At 41.4% G+C, this 20251-nt stretch overlaps 2 protein-coding genes across 2 annotated transcripts; both read left to right on the top strand.

The window, feature by feature from the left end:
• Positions 1-7684, top strand: LOC110985361 (uncharacterized). The gene is made up of 15 exons (XM_087145802.1): positions 1-499; positions 965-1129; positions 1352-1507; positions 1857-2115; positions 2287-2366; positions 2596-2926; positions 3134-3213; positions 3843-3936; positions 4059-4129; positions 4298-4433; positions 4549-4619; positions 4720-4939; positions 5181-5269; positions 5453-5602; positions 5924-7684. Exons 1-15 carry the CDS (start codon positions 450-452, stop codon positions 6942-6944), a joined length of 2973 nt encoding a protein of 990 aa, XP_087001928.1. The 5' UTR covers positions 1-449; the 3' UTR covers positions 6945-7684.
• A 502-nt stretch (positions 7685-8186) lies between these two features.
• pcid2 (PCI domain containing 2) lies at positions 8187-19991 on the top strand. The gene is made up of 13 exons (XM_022246317.2): positions 8187-8303; positions 9641-9682; positions 10496-10620; positions 11231-11296; positions 11632-11673; positions 11886-11940; positions 12772-12875; positions 13302-13377; positions 15073-15214; positions 15542-15642; positions 16636-16835; positions 17654-17777; positions 18643-19991. Exons 1-13 carry the CDS (start codon positions 8223-8225, stop codon positions 18733-18735), a joined length of 1251 nt encoding a protein of 416 aa, XP_022102009.2. The 5' UTR covers positions 8187-8222; the 3' UTR covers positions 18736-19991.
• The last annotated feature ends 260 nt before the right edge of the window (positions 19992-20251 follow it).

The following is a 20251-nucleotide window of genomic DNA, read 5'->3' on the forward strand; positions in this document are numbered from 1 at the left end:
GGTATTCTCCATATACAGTCGTCCTCATATTGGCATACTGTTATGGATGATTTAAATCTGTCCCATTCCGTGATGATAGTTTACAACATCTGACATATCGTGAGATATGTCTTAGGCCGAGGAGGACCTTATGTCCACTCTGAAATAAAACAGGCTATCTGCGATAACGTCCATGCTTAGTTATGAAAAAAAACCAGACGAGCGCCTATGCGTACAAGTGCGTATTGTATGTATTATGACTTTTGTGACGACACAAGAACGCGATTACTACGTGCGCGTCTCAAATCGCCTCGCAACCGCGTTGCATAAAAGCAAACAGAAAACAACCGAGATCTCTGTTCTTGTTTAGCGTTTGTTCGTTACACAAGGATTTCTCTTGGCAGTGCGTTTTCGGATGCGATCTAAGAGATTTTTCTGCGGTATTCGTCTTGAGACAATACTTAGTGACAATGATAACAGTGCTACGTATAGCTGAGGAGCTGACGACGGTGGATTACCGGTAAGTTTCAGAAAAATAAAATTTCAAACATTTAACTGTTGGCCTTCAGACATCTCATCGGACAAGAGCCAGTTATGTATCTAATGCATAAGTTGTAGTTTAAAATTTAAGGAATATCAATAATTTCCTGCTGAATGTTATGTTCTTTCATTGGTCACTGCTTGAATAGAAAATGGAAAAATAAAGACGACCACGTCGGTTATATAATATGAATATGAAATAATGATGTCCTGTTGCTTCAAGTGAAGTTAAAATCCCTTTGGGTTTATATTTGAAAAAAAAAACAATACAGACGTTGAGTTTAAAGTAAGACACGGTAAAGTCACAAGCCTGTCAATGTTGAAATATCCATCCCTGCGATAGCTGTTTCCATTGATGTTTCAGTGTTTAGCGATACGAAATAATATTTCAAAAGAAAAACAACCTAAAGTTTAACCACACCTTTTCCTGCCATACCTTCAACAGCAAGTGGTTTTCCAGCGGATGGTTGCCCCCATCTGATCGGTTGTTGAGCCTGGGGCCGGTACGTACCGATCCACCACCCCTGCTTCCTCCATTGTGCGATGAACCGAGGAAGGAGTTAGCCCCGGACCAATCTGGGCTATCTAATGTCCCTAACTTGGTCGAAAGGTTAGTTGGTTACACAGAACATTGTTGTATTTTGCAAAATCTCATTTCCATTTAAAGGTATTTTTAATTACCATCTTGTGAATTCCATAAGTATTTTGCTCTCTTCAGCACACACAGATAGTCTTCCGCTGTGCTTTTTGTTGTGCATATGCAGAAAAAATTGTGGCATTTGTATCAGTTTTAAGAAACCAGAGATTAACTCAACTGTCATTTACTATTCAGGTTGCAACCAATGCTAGAAGATTTTCTTGAAAACTCGGCTGTTCCACTCAAAGATCAAGGAGATGCGACAACTGTTGCACCCGTTCCTGGTAGTGACAGTGGAAATCTCTCTGATGAGCAAGAAGCGAAACCTCCGTGGACTAGCCTGGCTGAAAGGTGAGTGGACAACAGTCTCAGACACACTCTATTTTGTCTCGGGTGGCCTCAGGCAGGGACTTTCCAGACGACTTGTTCTAAAAACGAATCCACGTCACAGCTTATGAGTTTCACTTCACGCACAGTGTAGCTCAAATTTAATTGTGATAACCAGCTGTCCAGTTTTTCGTTTTGTCTGATTTAGTGTTCACTCATTATCCAAATACCCATTTAGTTAAAATGCACACTGGTGCACCAAAACTTTCTATTAGTATTGTCCCAAAGAAAACATGTTTTGATGAGATGATCAGAACCTTTAATTTTGTACTTTATTTGAAAAATGACGAAGAGTTTCTGCATTTCTCCACAGGCCAACAAATGATGCAAAAGGTGAGAGTAGGTCCACCCCCCACGATCAGCCAGTGTTTCAAGGCCAGAATGCATCAGGCAAGCTCTCTCTGATCAACCATCTGGAGGATGGTGTCCAGCCCATCCCTGCTACTGAGGTTGGAGAAAACTTCCAAAGAGGTAATGATACACAGTCCGAGAACCAGGAAGCCTGTGATGCTGATGACAAAGAGTTGAAGGAGGCATCTCAGCATCGTATAGTTCACCTCCAAAAGAAAGCGGTACGGAACCTGGTACACATTGTTGCCTTTTATGCCATGCTTTTTCTCTCTTGTTGTCTTTATAATTATTAATTGTCTTGTTGAAAAAGCAGACATAACTACGCAGACTAGTACGTGTTTTGAGAAGAAGGAATCGTCTTGCATTGCTAGGTCTTTGTGTTTCCCTTCCAGGAGAGCAGTGAGCAGGAGTCAACTGTAAGAAATGCATTTGAAGTCAAGATGCCACTGCCATCGCACTTCAGTGAGAAAACGTAAGCAAAAACTCTGTTTGCATGTTTAGTAGTTTCACCCAAAACACCGTAGGATTTCTAACGAGGAACAGATTTCGGTGGTCTGCGCGTTAGCTCTCCAACTGGTTAGCCCTCATGCAGTTAGCTCTGCAATTGGTTAGCCCTTATGCAATTAGTGATACCGTGAAGGTATTGTACTATAAAGGAATCGAATGGTGAGAATTTTTGCATTATTTTAACGACACTTTAGAGGAGGGCATGTGGCAGCCACTACTCCAAAGCCAGCAGATAACCTTGAATCCAAGCTGTCGATTTCATCTCCAAGAAGAACGCCATCTTCTTCTGCGGACTCTTCTACGAGCTCGGCCTTAGAGGAGGGGAGGGAGGTATCAGCGGATCCAGGGGGTACACAGGGAGATTTTCAAGGAAACACCGAAACATTAAGAGAGACCGTGCCTTCTGTTTTACTGTCGTCATCGAGCGAGAACAATGAAGACTACCGCGTTGATGACGAAGATTTGAAGGATGAGAAAAACTCCTCATCGTCTACACATCGTAGAAATCAGCTCTCGAGCGGGGAGGTATGGATGCAGTCAGCCTTGTGCACATTGTTGCTAATTAAAAACAGAAAACATTTTATCCACAATTTTCTTTAATCTCGAAGTGGCTTTAAAAATTCGTATCTTCTTATCTTGTTAAAAAAGCGAAGATATCAGGAAGGGTTTTACTTCTATATTTTGATCGGGGGAATCTCGTGGGATGACTGCATCTTTATGTTTTCTTTTCAGGAGAGTTCCAAGCAGGAGTCAACCGTAAGAGAGTTCAGGAAACCAGCTGAAGCCAAGATGGCAGCGCCATCGCAACTCAGGTACTGTGTTCAATGAGAAAACTTTGTTTACGTCTTCAGCATTTTCACCAATTACCACTGCTCGGTCGAGATTGTTAATGGCACTTTAAATTTATTAAGATCAAACACAAAATTTGTAGGAATATGGATCTATGAATTATGAAAGATGTGACTTGCACTGCTGATGAATTTTCAACAGAAGGAGTCCTGAAAGTGCATTGAAATATGAGGGTAGTAAGGTAGTAAATTTATTCGACGAAGAGCAAAAGCAAAATCTGTATGAAATAGATCTATGAATTATGGAAGATGTGGCTGGCACTGCCGATGAATTTTCAACAGAAAAGCTTTGAACGTGCATTAAAATTCGAGGGTAGTAATGAAATATGTCTGCATTTGAAGGAGAATGTTAAAAACAGACACCGTTCCTGAAATCGTGAATGATGCATAAACAGTATACATCAATTGGAACTTACTGGAAATGAAAATGATATACTTTGGTATAAACAGGAATTAAGAAAAAATTACAAAATGTGGCTTCAGTACCGTTTGGGTACGTACATTTTAATGAATTTTAGACCAGGGACTATGGCAGACGCTGCTCAGAAACCAGGACATAGTCTTCAATCCGTACCATCCATCTCACCTCCTAGAAGATCATCGTCTTCTTTGACCGACTCTTCTATAAGCTCGTCCTCGAGGGAGGCAAAGGAAATAACTGTTAAACGAAGACCACAAGATCATCAGGTTAGCTTGGAGTACCCATATGCCATGTATTTGTTTCTAATCGGGAACTGATGTCGCTTCTCTCAATATGTTCTGAGGGTCAGTATCTAAAACTATGAATCACTTTGTATCTGATGTTTCAGGAAGATACAAACCAGAGGACCGTTCGGGAAATCATGCAGAAAGTTGAAGCCATGTCCGCACAAGATAAAAGGTAACAGTGGATAATACGTTTTGTTGACAGGGTAGAGAAATGTTTGATACAAAATTTGACATCTGGATATCAGACATCCTTAACATTTTCCCAATAACTATCACAGTGGAGAAAGTGGCCCTATCTGGATATCAGACATCCTTAACATTGTCCCAATAATTCTCACAGTGGAGAGAGTGGCCCTGAACCAAAGTGGCGGAAGTCAGTCCAGGCGCCGCAGCCACCACCGGACTCTTCTGCAACTTCTTCATCAGAGACGAAGAAGACGTCAACTAGACTGGGCTCCAGATCACAAGATCATCTGGTGAGAGCGAAATTGGTCAAATTCTTTTTTTGTGTTCCTAGACAGGTGTTTAATATTCTGTTGGTTTTTTGTGCGTTAATATTTAACTTCTATTCATTTTTATCTGATTTTTCAGGATATTTCAGAACGGAAGACTGTCCGTGAGATTATGCAAAAGGTTCACGCCATGACGGCACAGGCGAACAGGTACACTGAATAATCAAATATGAATCTTGCCTAGAAACTATCCTGCAAGGTTTTCTATACACTGAAAATATCCATTTGTATTGATTTGCTTCATTCATAGTGGCAACAATGGGCCTGAACCAATGTGGCTCCAAGCACTACGACGTGCTGAGAGGATGCGTCAAGCAACTCAGCCAGTGCTTGATCAACAGTTGCCTCCTCCAACCCCACCCAAGCCACCTACACTGCTTCCTAGGCAAGCCATCGCAAGTCCATCACCGGTTCAGGCTGGGCAAAGCACAGCTACCCTGGTTCCGGGATTAAAACCCATTGGACATGAGGTACAATCTGTAGTTGTGTTTGCGGCTTTACCTTGCACCGAGACGGAGGAATTAAGGTGCCACACGTGTGTCTAATTATTTTAAAGGATAGCTATGGTTCAGAATAGCTCTTGCTCGTCAGCGCGAAGTGCCTTGATTTTACTTTTATAGGATGGCCTCTTTCAGTTCACCATTCCATTCGTTTTTGTTTTTGTTCTATTCTGTATGTTACATTTGCTAGTATTAAGTTTTGTCTTTTCAGAGGAATGCTTGTACCAAGAGGCACAGTAGGCCTGCCTCGGCAGTCATTAACACGGTCGATACCATCTTGCCCCTGCCACTGGCAACAAGGTAAATCTACTAACATACATCCCGTCGGGAACAAATGAATTGGGCCAAGAATTTTAATTTAGGTTCGACATTTTTAGTTTAAATAGATTCTAAAAAGTAAATTCTGTTTCCATGATCAAATCCTGCATCATTTTAGCTCAGTGTTTGAACTGATGTTTTATCTTTTGGTTCTTTTCTTGGAAGTGGAGGAAATATCCAGCAGGCCGGACAACCCCCCCTGTGTGTGGTACCCAGGCTTAGCCAGCAGGTTACTACTGGACCGCAACGCACGCCCCCTCATCAGCAGCAAGCAGTCCAGCAACCAACCCCTCAACCAGCAGTCAAAGCTAAGAGGTATTTCGTTCAAGAGACACCGATCTTTTAATTATCATATCAATCAAGCTTGAAAATGTAACAATATCCAAGGAGAGCTGTTTAATCAAGCCAATGACCAGTCCATCACAACAAAAATAAATCCGTGGCCGTGGATTATACTCCAATAGCTTAAGACTAAGTTTGAAACGAGATGGCTTGCGATTCACTCAAGGGGAAACATTTATATAAGGGACATTGGACTCGCTCCATCAAAATGCGTTCTTTTGACCTTCACATTATCGTGTAATTCAACCTTTAGTTCATGTAGTTAGCAATCTCAATATCTCGTTATATTATCAGGAGACCGATGAATCCTGCAAAGAGCCCAATGGATATCAATCCTCGTAAGCGACAAAAGCAGGTGTCACCAACTTCAACCAGTGGGCTGGGAGGAGCTTGTGCCTCGTCAAGCCCGTCTCCTCTACCTGCCGAATCTTCAATCATCCCTGTGCTCTTGGAGATTGAGCTAGAGGACGTGCTCGCACAGGGGAAACCCACTTGTCTCGGAAGTGGGGTATACGGTGAGGTCCTACTTAAGAGAAGGACAAGTGGAGAACTGATTGCACTGAAACGCCTCAAGAATGTGACTGATGACGCGAAAGCTTACAAAGAGATGTTAGAAGAAGTGAGGGTAATGATGGCCGTGCAGCACCGTCGTGAATTCCCCAAGGTGGTGGGAATTGTGAACCGAACAACCTTCGCTGTAGAGTTTGTTGGTGATTCAGTGGCCCTCAAGTCCAGACACCTACGCAGCGTGGTGGACTATCCCCCAGCTAAACTCACCAAGCTGGGATGGATCAACATATGCCTCGATATATCGAGGGGACTTCACGCTTTGCATCAAGCTGGATGGTCACATAATGACCTTCACACTCGCAACATCATGGTATGGCGAGACCCAAGCAACAAGTCGGACGGAAACTGGGGTGCCAAGATAATTGACTTGGGGATGGCTACGAGGATAGACAACCCACCTCCTCCCTTCCAGTACAGCATTGAGGAAAAGGCAAACTGTTACAGGAACTGTATGCAACTAGCTCCAGAGCTGATTGAGGGCACCTGTCAGTACGGAGTCCAAACGGACGTCTACAGTTTGGGTTACGTATTCAGCGTCGTCTCCTTCCAAAAGCCAGAACTGGGGGTGGTCGACTCCATTTATTGTCAGTGTCGTCGAGTGCCGAAGGATCGGCCAACGATGGAATCAATTGTCCATGATTTGGAGAGACTCCGCTGTGATGTAGTGAAAGAGGCTATGGCAGATATCCGAAAAAGGTTGAATAGGTTATCGAAGTTGGCCCAGGCAGCAAAATGTCGTAATTGATAAAATGTAAGGCTGCAAACCCTAAAGCAATGATCAAAATAGAATAAGGAATCAGTATTACTTCCAAAACTTGCAAAAAGCATTGAATAAATAAAAGTTAGGGCCTAATTAAAAATACCCTGATCTACTCATACAATAGCACTGTTATAATCATGGCAAGAATGTTAATAATGTGGAAAATGTGTTCTAGAAACGGATATTCATATCGAAGCTGGTATCTGCAATGTGCAGAGTAAGTTCTTCTTGATTAGGCTACTGTTTTCATCGTCCCAAAACCTATGACGTTATTGGAGATATCGTGTTATGAACGAAATTCTGACTTCCTGCTGTACCTTTCCCTTTGTCTCTCAACCGACACAGCAGTTTTTATAAGCTGTTTTACGATGTCGTCCTAAAATTCGTAGATATTTCAAATTATTCCGAAGTTTTACTTCTAACGCCAAGTTATGGTCAGATACAAACAGCTACTTGAATTTAACAATTTCAATTATTCGAGTTTTTAAGAAAACAAAGAAAAAAGTTAAGCTGAAAATGAGTTAGGAGGTATTTAAATGGGATAATGATTACAACTCTACATCTGTATTTAAACCGAGTTTTTAGATTTTTTGCATGTAGTGTACAAAATAATCCTGGTAGAGAAATCTATGATCTGTAAACTTTAATCAATATTGATGGTAAATGTACAAGTTCCAAGACAGTGTAAAAAAATAAAGGCAAATATCGAATATTTGGAGAGCAAACATTTTAGTGCAATATCTTACAAGAATTGGTCTGTGTCACTGATAATGAGCGCTATCACTTTTTATCACGCAGAAGGTATCAGGGCTGATCCAGGAACTTCTCCAGGGGGGTGGGGACTTCAGGCTGGAGATTATCTTTGTCTCATTTTTGCAGATAAACGGAAACGATGATGAAACATACATGACTTACATTGTTTACAGGCGTATTGGTGCGCATTAGCTTTTACTGTTAAAATCATTTCCCCCCTTCCCCCTCTCTTTTTTTGTCTCAGAGCAGGGGTTCGACCCCCCGTATCCTGGTAACAAAACAGGGGCAAAAGGGGGTAATCAAATAACATGCAAAAATACTGAATGTTATTGGCCGCTATGTATTGCGTTACTGGTGGGTAGGGCTATCCTTCAGTATATTATCGGCGTATAATATAAGTGGCACCTTTAAAGTTTCTGTTTTCCATGCTTGCGCCGCGGCATCGTTGTCTTTTATCATACTTTGATTTGTATTGATTGCTTGCCCCGGTGGGGGCGCTAAACAGCTCTGATGGACATGGCCAGCTCGTTGACATGTGGACCCTGCAAAGCTGAAATGGCGCACTCAAGTTTAAATCAATACCTGCAGCAGGTTTGGCCTTTTGATAACTGTTTGCTTTGCCACATTTTTGTATGGAGGTTTAGAATAACTCCTCATGAAACGAAATTAACGTCAAATTGCGTTTGTTAGTGGCAAGTAAATAGGCCTATTGAGTTACAGTGTAGATGGGAACGAGATTTACCAGTTTCCGGACATACATGTAGACTAACATTATCATTGCTCGGCAAGACATGTAGCCTACATGTATGTATGTAGGCCTACCTGTGCATTCCCAGTCCTAAACCCAAATTTGGAACAGGGAGGGGACTTTGCAGAAAAGGTTTCTTGAAAGAGTTCCACATATACGGACATTATCTGATCACTTAATTGGCACCATGTGCACTGCAATTTTAAGTCTGTAGCCTAGCTTAGCTAGGCCTTCATGTAAGTGTTTTCGGCGACGACATGTTCGAAGTAAATGATTCAACATTTTCACTGCTAAATTTGACTTCTTGGGGCATGTTATCACTTTCTTGTAGGCCTAGCTTATTAATAAACCGCTGCAAGGGAAAAAAGTGATTGGATCTCTATTATTCTTACCATTTATCAAACCATACATCATACATGTATCTTGGGTTACCCCCGTGGGGTCCGACGTATGTCTGCTCCCACAGATCTTGGGGTAATCTTGGGTGTCTGTCATGAATAAAAATTCAAAATTTCAAACACAGAAACTGTTACATTTGTGAAAAGTTCACTTGAGTAGTGATGTATGAGAAATATGGGGCTGATAGGACCCTGTTTCATAAAGTCCCCACTAGCATTGAGCTAGGGGATTGAGGTAGTCCAGTAGACTCCCCCTAGTATTGGGCTGTGACAGCAATGATTGCTTACATGTAGGGTTTAGTCCCCAAACTTGCCAGAAGTTAACCTGGTGCTGTGTTCTGGGATGTCACCTATGTTAACATACTCCAGACCTTGTGAACAGTCCCAGAAATGTGACCCGCGGAGAAGGAAAGCATGCTTTCCATCAGACTAGGCATGCCAGGAGTAGGCAGGTTCATGCACATGTAATCGTACATGTTGGCCCTATTCAAGGTTCTGTATGCACACTCGGGATAAAAGTTGATGGAAACATTTTCTGTGTGCACAGTGTGATCTGAGAGTAATGTGTGTGTACGACATTTTTGTGTGCTCTGAGTCGGCCCACGTGTATGGTGCGAATGCAGCCATCAGTTTTTGAATGTTCATCAGGGTCATTCCTGCATGTACATGTATGGTAACCTTGCAAATCAGAGATAGCTATTACTTAACACTTTCAGCATGTATGAACTGATAAATTCCTTTGCATATTGTGTTTAAACTAGTGTACATTTCTTTGCCCACAGCTTGAAAATGCCCTCAACAGGAGAGATGGCCCAACAGCAGCGGTAGGTTGAAATAGAAACAAATGCTTGCATTTGCACCGAGATCTCAATGACAGAATACAGTGTATTCAGATCTCTGTGAGGCATTCCTGGGGATTTGTACAAACAGAGGTACAAAATAAGGAACTTCAAGATCGGGGCAACCATCCTGAACCCAACAAGGTTATGCGGGATTTCAATGGTACCTAGGGGGTTAGGGTGAACCCTAGCTCCCTAGGGTGTGTGCAAAATCTTATTAAAATTGGAGGATTCAGGACTGTTAGGGTTTAAAAGAAAGAAGTGTTGGGAGGGCTGATGGACTGAAAATGCTGTCCCCTGCCCGAGTCTCCAGCAGCAGAAATAATTCTATTACCTGCCACGGGTTTGATGTATGTGCACATGATGCCCAAGAAGTCTAGTGGTCACAACGTTTGTTGGACTTGATCTCTGTACACAGCCTGTTATTTTACTAATGTAGCAAATACAGGTATATATTGCTCTTTTCCAAGTGAATTTCAATGCATTTCTGGGATTTGGCTGTTTTTGAAAGTTGCCCCAAATATATGTATCTTGCTTATCAATTTTCCAGTTTTTGGCCATCAGTATTTATAAATGAAATACTATAAGAAAACAAGTTCTGCATGATGTATAGAATAAGCTTTCAATTGTATTGTTTTCTATATTCCAAATAAGTCCAAAACATTGTTCCGCCGTTCTGCCTTTTGGTTTGGCTGTATCGAATTATAAACCATCAGATTATAATTTCAACTTTGCATGGTGTACATCATTGTCTACATTAAAGGGCCTCTTTTTGTTGCCTTTTTTCCCACATAAAAGGAACTGTTGTCTTTTAAGCATCCCCACATTGCCAACCCAAAGTTACAGCGACTGGAGAGTCCAGAGAGCCAGTGTGAGCAGTGGTTCGACCAGCCCTACGATGAGATGATTGCTGCACATTTGAAGTGAGTTACAAGGCTATTATTTGGAGACCCTAAGACTTCTTGTAATTTGTGACATCTTCATCTGTCAAAGTGAGGTACAAGAGTACCGACATGGGTGTCAGTCTCTTTTCAAAAGTGGGTGGGGGGCATACCTTCGATCAGAACATTTAGAACTCATGTTAGCGTAAAGGGCAAAGCTCTATTAAACAACATGGGTTCCGGGGCCCACTTAACGCCTCAGGAAATTTGGATTCTAGATGCATTGTGGTGCGATCTTAGGCCATTTCTGACCCTTTTAACTAATTTTTTAGCAAATCCACTTTCAAGATTTATTTCATTTTCCAAATAATTTTTATATGAAATATAAATCAATTGTAGGGAAGAAAGTAGAGAAGAGATAAGTGATATGATACCCCCTACTTGTCCCCCACTGATTGACCCCCCATGGTCATCAAAAACAGAGTGCTTTGTGGCATTCCTGATGTGCACTGACCTTTAGTCTAACTGTTGGATTTGGCAGTGTGCTGGAAAAGTCTGTTGTTACAAAACACGAGAATATACTTTCCGTCTGCTTGGTGTAGCTACCTTCATGTAGTTTGACTGTTTCATTTGCCTGATGGTTGTGTTTCAGATGTATCCAGTGTGTTGCCAACCATGACTTTGTGGAAGCCTATGCCTACCAGTCCGTAGTTGTGCAGTATCCTTACACATGAGCGTGTATGGACTGGCCAGCATTATTCACGCATTTGGAAAACATCACTTGAAAGACTTACCATTTTCGATTGAAACCTTCTAAATCTTTTTTTTCAAGTGTCTATATCTAATTCTGTGAATTTTAAAGGATCAGGAAACCGTCCTTAGGAAGAATTAGAAATAAGTTTGTATAAAATTATTCTTAGTTTATTTGCTCAAATGCAATCATTATTGGGAAAAAGAGAAGCTTAGGTTTCATTATGACAGTTTTCAGCAAATGCATGCATGATGAGTGCAGTTTTATCACAGTAGATACGTTAACTTTAACCTAATCGTCAGATCATTTAACAAAATATTCCAGAGCCACAAAGATGAGAACTGGTAAGTTATGAACATTTTGTTTCTTATGCTCATTTGTGCTCATAATTCACAGTTATCTTGAAGCTCAAGGGATTAGAATTACTGTTAGAATTAAATAATTTAATTTGGTTGATGACGACCAAAATTATATTTTTCCGTGAATGTTCTTCAAGTCATATGCAAACCGCAGCCTTAGCTTTGACCTGGCAATTTTGAATGTGCATCATTTGCAGGGCTCTACCGATCATGTATGGAGTCACTCTTGACCTGAGGTTATTTGCCAACAGCGTGAGTATGCTCAAAACTGTCGTTTTTTAGGGTTTTCTTTGCATGGAATAACGAAATTAGAGGCCTGTGTAATGAACAGGCCACACTTTGTTTACGTGTGCACTTTCTATGGAGTCAGTGGAGGCTCGCGGTCATGAACTCCATGGGAAAGATGTGGCATCGTCGCTACACAGGCCTGTTGACGATGTCAATGTGCATGTGGGGCAGTCAGTTGATGTTTCAGTCAGCACATCCTCAGAGATCCTTGAACAGCCTCTTTGGTGATGACAGGGTAGGTTAATGAGGGCATTACAAACTCAAAGCTGTTGCACACCAGGCAGTAGGGGTCCACCTGGGAGGGGAAGATCGCAGTGTCAGTGAGCGGAAGGCCTCAGACACTGCAGTGTCAGAACAGGTGTTCTGTTTCCAGTGGGACCAGTGGAGGCAGGCTACATACACTGTGCCTTTGGGTTTTGCCAGATAATCCTTAACCAAAATGTACGTGCTGTAGAATTACTTAAATGGCATAAGTGCCTGTCCTGGATGATGTGCATCAGCAGAAATGTAAACATGCAGCGTGAAGTTCTGCCTAAACCATTGCTAGTGCTTGCTACCACATTAAGCATGTGGAAGATAGAGAGCATGATTACTATACATGTAAGCGATGCTGTTTAAATCATGCCAAAATCTCACAGTGCTTTCAGTAATGGGCAGCAAATAACCAGCATCAAGGATGTAGGATGACAGAAGAACCATGTTGTAATAGTTTGTGGCCTTCTCTGTATCTACTACATCAAGTGCCTTGGAATGGGTTGTAAGCTGTGTGGTCGGTCTGATTGTTGTTCCCTTCAGGCCGATGCGCAACTTGCCAAGAGAGGCAAGGGCAAACCGGGGGAGAAACTGGAGAAAGCAGCCGACACCCTGATGGGGTGCTTCAGAATATGCGCAGCCGACAGGTAAATAAACAGATCTGTAAAGCAGATGGGGGCGTTCACTATGGAAAAGTTTCGGCTAGTGTTTGCCTTCCAGAGACCTCTTTTAAGTTTCACGGTTGACAATCTCCACCTGTGATTTCTGCCACCAATCACCTCATCCTTATGCATTTTATGCAGTACAAGATTAAGAATCTGGTTTTCAGCCCTTGTTGTTTAAATTCATTACTTTTTACGGAAACAATTCAGATATTATGTGGATCTGAGAATGCAGGCTTTGGATTTTGGACGTGATGAGTAGGCATTGGAGTATTTGGAAAAAGAGGAAGCTATAAAAGTATTAAAAGGGTCCAAGACTGTTCCCAAGGTGCATGTGTCATCCAGTCTGTCAACAAATTAAGCCTTGGTGCTTTGGCTCAAAAGTAAATCTCTTTGTATTCTGTCTTTTAGTCGAGCAGCAGTTGAAGACTCTAAAAAGTGGGGGATGCTCTACCTGGTGAATCAACTCTTCAAAATTTACTTCAAGGTATAACGGTAATCTATACATTTGGGTGTGCTAGGTGATGCTGCACCCTGGTATCTTATACCCTTGGGAATAGCATGGTTAAAATGAACTGCAGATCAAAACAGTAGAACCTTGATGGCCATGTATGCATATTGCTACAAGAGATACAAATAAAAACCATGGGATGAAATGAATATTTCAGGGATTTTTTATTTTGGCTTGTAAAACAAAGGCAAACACCTCGCCCTCAAATCCAAACATTGCTTATTTCATCAGAAATAATATAACCTCTTGGAATTTGCACTCATTTCAAGTGGGATGCGTGAAAACCTGGCTGTTCCCAAATCGGAACTTTTGCCTGTGGAAGTACCAGTGACATTAGGAAACGTTGGAAACGCTGTTTTTTTCAGTTCATAATGTATGATGTTCTTTCCAAAAAGAACAGGAATGTTCAAAGTTTGGAAATGCTTTCAATGTCATCGTTGATAAAAGAACTTGAAATAGAGGATCATAATCTGGCATACATGTACCAGTGGCCGCGGTAAGCAATTGCTTTGAAAAGGTCACCTTCCACTTCAGTCTTCTAAAGTTAACCACTTCGCGCTGGGTTCAATTAAAATGGCCTTGCAGAAATACGGGCATTTTTCATGAATTTTACATTTCAAAATTCTTCAGAAATTTAATACTTCATTTACTGGACGTTTACACCCACACAAATGACTGTCTGGTGGCTACTCTAATTTGACAGGCAACATCTATTGGCGCCCATATATTTCAGCTAGGTCTGCTGCCTAAAGAGAGCCCCGATTGTGCGGTGTTGCGTAATTTTCTGTTGTTCTCGAAACTAGAGTAGTTCGCTACTGGTGTCTTTTTCAATGGGGCCATATTAGCGTGCAGCAGTATTGTGTTGCTCGGCACTGCAGTACTGGAGAGCTTTCGTCCGTGGTTGTAATCCTTCAAATTGGATGCCACAAATAGTGGCATAGTGTGTCAAAAAAAGGACAGATTACCTCCGCTATTGACAACTAAAAAAATGTTCTTCAAGTCCCAGCAGCTTGGTCTTTTGTTCAGAGTGCGGTCTTTTGTTACTAGACCTGGCTCCTTTGTCTGATTTCAGGCTCCCTTTCTACGCTTATAAACATAAGGTACCGGATACCAGGTCCCCTGGCAGGAAGTGGTTGACAAGTATGGTTTCTTCAACATTTACGTTCAGTGCCTTCCATGCCCAGATGCACTGAAAAACCTCATGGGTGCGTTAGAGCAAGCAACTCATGTTAACACGAGTATACTCCTGAGTACTCGAACGGCTGAAGTACGACCCGAGGGTTAGCGAGAGCATACTGTCGCTAGAGGGGGAGTATACTCCTGTACACAAGTATAATGCACACGCATCCTACTCGTGTTAACAGGAGTAATGGCACGAACGCACCCTATAAGTGAAGACCATTGTTATTCTCAGACAAGAAATGCCTACTTGAATCATCAGTATTAAAGAATTTGATAAACACTGTTGAATGCATTCTCGTTGGTGCCAACTCATAAACCTTGTAATGCACAAGTTACGAAAAAAACCCAAACAAGTTGTGCCCTTGGCACGCTAGCTACAGGTCATTACTTAATACTTCACCAGGTGGCCATAGGGCAGACAGAAAGGAATGAATTTCTGAGTAAAACGAGAGTTGGTACCCACCTGTTACTTTTTCCTTAAATAACCAGACCAACAATCTTCAGCTTTGTAAGCCGCTGATCCGAGCCATCGACAGCTCCAGTCTCAAGGACCAGTTCAGCATCTCCCAGCGGGTCACGTACAGGTACTACGTAGGCAGGAAGGCCATGTTTGACAGTGACTTCAAGAGCGGTGAGTTCACGGAAGCATGGGGTTGTTTGTATAGTTGATATGGTATCTGATAACCACCGTGGCTGGCTTTGCGTACGCGTACATGTGCAGGCTTAAATGTTAAACCTCTCTGTGTGAGAGTTACTTGAAACCGACCCACTGTGATGTTCTTTACGCTAATACACGTATGTATCGATACTGACATTGGTGCACAGTTGTGTACTATTTCGATTTTGATGGTGTTGGGTGCAAATTATCTGAATGAAAGTCAACTTTGAGTGAATTGTTGAACAGTATTCATTAACGCCATTGAGCTTCCTTCTTGCTTCCTTCTTATTTCATGTGCAGCTGAAGACTTCTTAACCTTTGCATTCCAGCGATGCCATGGAGCGAGCAGACAAAACAAAAGGCTCATCCTGATCTACCTCCTTCCCGTCAAAATGCTTCTGGTAAGCACCAAAGCTAGCTCTACCCCTGACCTTAATCTTGGATCCATTTGCAAAGCATCAATTTCATTTCTTTAAATCACCCTGATGCCAGCTCCATTTTAAAAATGTTATGCCAAAATAAATGCATTTCTCACTTTGTTGATATTGCTTTGATTTTGATGAAAAACGGACCAGAATATGTAAAGTTTAATAGTCAACCTTTAATTGCTGTTGAGCCGTGAACTGCCTCTTAATTACAAAGACCTTGATGTACAAAAACTGCCTGCATACTTCTTTGCATGAGGCATATTAAAGTAACATTTGTTGACATTTGCATTTCAAATACACAAATTGCCTCCTACTATATTTGTGATACCACATTTGCTTCTGGAGTAGTTAAGAATTACGGGCTCATTTAAGTCTTTGTGAAATTTGCACAAAGAAAGCCTTACTGCAAGAAATAGCAAGGCTGTAGTGCCCAGCTACAGCCATTTGCTAAAGTTTAAGTCCACCTGGAATTTTATTGGGATTTCTGTCAATGGGACTGCATTACATTGCCTCATTGAATGATTACCTAATATGTTTTTACAGAGGTGCATAACATCCGTGTAGTTCTATATACCCATTTGAATGAGATTCTTTGCAAAGGCAAGTCTTGTATGGCATTTTGTCGAAATGAAAGCATGGGTGTTCAGAAATAAACGAGGGCACACTAAATATTAGACTGTTATCATTTCAAATCATGGAAATATAGTCGAATAGCTGTTTAACCAAGATACTGAGATTACACATTGAAAAAAACATAAGTTGCCATGATTGCTAGGTTTAAGTTTGGTTTTTCTTCAGGTTAATGCATTTTGTATAGGTGGTTCTAAACTTGTGCACATGACCTGTAAGTATGGCAGTGGGTCCTTCAAACTGCTCCTGCTCTGTGTTAACACAGAGGCAGTGCATTTCATTTCACCAAGGGTCAGAGAACAGGCCATATGCCATTTCTTGTCGCACCCATCACAGGGTCAAATGCCAAAGATCGAGCTCCTTCAAAAGTACGACCTGATGCAGTTTGCGGATGTGGCCCGGGCCGTCATCCAGGGCGACCTGAAACTCCTCAACAGTGCCATCGAGACTCACGAAGCGTTCTTCGCCAAGTGTGGTGTCTACCTCATTGTCGACAAGCTGAAAATCATCACCTACCGCAACCTGTTCAAGAAAGTGTGAGTTAGCCCTTTAGTTTCATAGTGCTGTCATTTTCATGTTTCGTACACCTGCACCTACCCATCAGAATGAAGTCATCTACAGTGTACATGTAGAGTATGTAAGTTTTTGTAGTGCCTTACAAACAGAGCCTCCGCACTTTTGAAATCCCCTTAGTATAAAGTATTTAACAATTGTTGGCTGCTGTCATGTGAGATGCTGTGCTTTGTAAACTAGACAGAGAGTTGTGCCAGCTCGTCAAAAAGGTTGACATGTCTTACTCTGCTAAAATATAAGTTGCTCTGTGGTAGGGCAGTGGACCCTATATACACATCCCCCAACACCTGTGGTGGACCTGCTTCTGAAAGTTAGATAACATGTAGAAATACATATGTAGTTTTTATGGTCTTTGTTTATGAGATGGCCATTTTGGATCATGTTCCCCATATCCACTCTATTTATCCAACACTCTGAAATGGTATGGAGGTTGACTACTTGTCACTTTGAAAAATAATTTTTCCTCAGACAATAAAAGTGATGTGACTTATTTATCTGTAATTTGGCACTATCTGTCAGAGTGCGTCTTTGTTCCCGCACATATCTATTGTTTAGCAAATGTTTACAGGGATCGCCTTGCTCTCGATTCAAGATGGCCAACTCTTGAATAAGGCCATGGCTCAAGTTGTAGGTTGAACAAACTGCCAAGAAAGATTACAGCATTATGAACACTGCTAGCCCTTACAGTTTTCTATTAACCAACTTTTATGTGATCGTTCACTCAACCTAATAAAACTGGACGTTTTTGGTTAATTGATGTACACATCTTTGCCCGCTGTAGATACATGCTCACTGAGTCATTCCAGCTCAGCATCAACAGGTTTGTTGTGGTGCTGACCTACCTAGAAATTGAAGATGTAGACTCTGCCGAAGTGGAGTGCATTCTGGCGAATCTTATCTACCAGGTGAGTCCAAGAAAGAGCACAGGGTTTTAAGTTGGCATAGAAGAGATAATGTCATATTCATGTGACTTTCAGGAATGCATGCTTAATTGCACAAGAAAAAATAGTTATTGGTACATAGAGTTGCTTTATAGGGCTGTACCGAATATTCAATCGAATCTTGAATATTTGATTGTTATTTTTATGCAGCAACAAAAAAAAGTCCAGGTTGTTGTTGCATAATTATTATTATTTTTCGAATTTGAATATTTGAATGCAAATTCATGAAAAAAGAAGGGAGAATTTTCTTTTTAAATGAGAAAACCTTGCAATGGAGGCTTGATTGAAGCAGATTCCAGACCCTTGAAGGCACCTGATTTGCCCAAAAGTTCAACATAGAATCCATCCTGGAATATGGAAATAGCATTTTAACAAAAAAAATGAATGCACCAAGATAATAGTCTTTGTAATAATGATGTATTGATGCAAACTTTGTTGAAATAAATACATGTGTGACGAAACCTTCGAGAGAGTATTTTAACTTGAAATAGAAGTGAGAAGGTATTATAGTTATTAAAATGTGAATTTGTGGGCATTACTGCTACTGATTTTGTATATGGTTTGTTCATCAACGATCTGCCGGCTGGTGACTTTTTTTTTGGCTGCTTGTTGCTATAATTTACCCAACGTTTTGCTGTTTGCTTCTGAAACCGTGCATGAAAAAGGAATGATCTGAGAAAAATAAAAATGCCTCTATATTGCTTTGATCACTTAAACTGTCAAAGTGATTACTTTGGATTTATATTTCTGAAATGTAATGAATTTTTGTTTGGGGAAACAATGCGTATTTGAAATCTTTGTGCGTATTTGTGATGTTTTCTGCTTACAGGGTTACATCAAGGGTTATATCTCCCATCAGCACCAGAAGTTGGTTGTGAGTAAACAGAACCCCTTCCCTCCGCTGGCCTCCTTCCTTTGCTGATGATTGAGACCCTGGGATGGAGGAGAGGCTCACCACACCCTCTCGGGGTTGCCATGGTTACCTCAAAGGTAGCATTTTTGTCAGTGGCAGCACCTGTTTGGCAGTAAGCAAATGCCTTCTCTTGGCTTGGCTCATTTCTCTGCCGATAAAGGTGGAAGGAAAGCAGCACTCGCCGTTCATTGCCAGGGATCTGCTAAGGCCTACAAAGACAATCAGCACTATGGACTTGCGTGTACCCTCTTGTCTTGACCAATACTTAGGTACACGTAGTTGGTTACAGATATGGAATGTACACGTAGTTGGTTATGGATATGGAAATAAAAAAATTAACGGGTGACTACAACCCTTTTGAATTGAATTCAGTTGAGAAAGTGTGATAGTGATGGAACAAAAAAGACCATAGGCATGTCCATCCGTACCAGTTCAACAGCATGTTGTGTGGAATATCTGACACATGTTATGGATGATCCACTGACCTGGTCTAGGTCTCAGTGCCTGGCAGAGGACTGTGCTTATGCATGGAGATCATTGCCTCTGTGTATTCAGTGACCACACTAAGACCCCAAGAAACTTACTTGGACCTACTTTGTGCTATATGTTGCTGTTACAGTACATGAACAAGAGTGCCTACGCAAGTGTTCCATCATAAGGGAGGTGATTGTTGGGTGACAGCTGTAGCCTGGTTCAGTTGCGTATTGTGCCCGTAAAATTAGCCTAAAAGATGTTTTCGTTTGATAGCTAAAACAGCCTGAAACCTTTGTCAGACTTACCAGAAACTATGTGGTTGTTATTTTCACACCCTCAAATGTCTTTTAACCACGGCTCTCTTCCAAATGAACATTTAAGATCTGTTGCCATGCGATGTTTTGAAACAAAGATGCAGGGAACCACTTCACTGCACACTCTGCCCCTTGTTTGGTCACATTGCCCCCTGCATACCTACATATATGCACATACATACTGTACACGCACTCCTAGACGTTAATGGCTGGACAACACTTGACTTACAACTTCAACTGCCTTTCAGTTGAAGCGGTTGCTTATTTTTGTCTTTGTGCTGCGAACAAAATCTTTGGTCTTGATGTGTGGGTTCACAAATAACATCCGTCACATCTTTCTTTTTGAATCCTTTAAATTTCCTTTTCCCGTTTGGAAGACAGTATAGAAAGAATCGAAAAGGCATCACATCATTGTCCTCTGCTTGAAACACCTTGGAGTATGTATAGTTGAATATTAAGAGACGTTAATTTGTAGAATTGCTTGTCATGCTTTGGATTATTTTCAGTTTTTGTTAGTGTTGTCTTTTGTAATTTTCGGGGGGGGGGGGTTGGGATGGGGAGGAGGTTGTTTTGTGTTTTATCTCATTTTTTCCCCCCACCAATAGTGTGTAGTGGTTAACATCAAGTCATCGGAGGTACATGTAGGGGGCTAACACGTTCTGTAGCCTTCCTCTCTGAATTTTGTAAACTAGATTGCACATGTAGAGCTATTGGAGGGAGAGAGATCTTGCTTTTTC

Source organism: Acanthaster planci, linkage group LG14, assembly GCF_054643075.1.
Source record: "Acanthaster planci isolate LZ-2023a linkage group LG14, COTS_SCS, whole genome shotgun sequence".
Classification (NCBI taxonomy): Eukaryota; Metazoa; Echinodermata; class Asteroidea; order Valvatida; family Acanthasteridae; genus Acanthaster; species Acanthaster planci.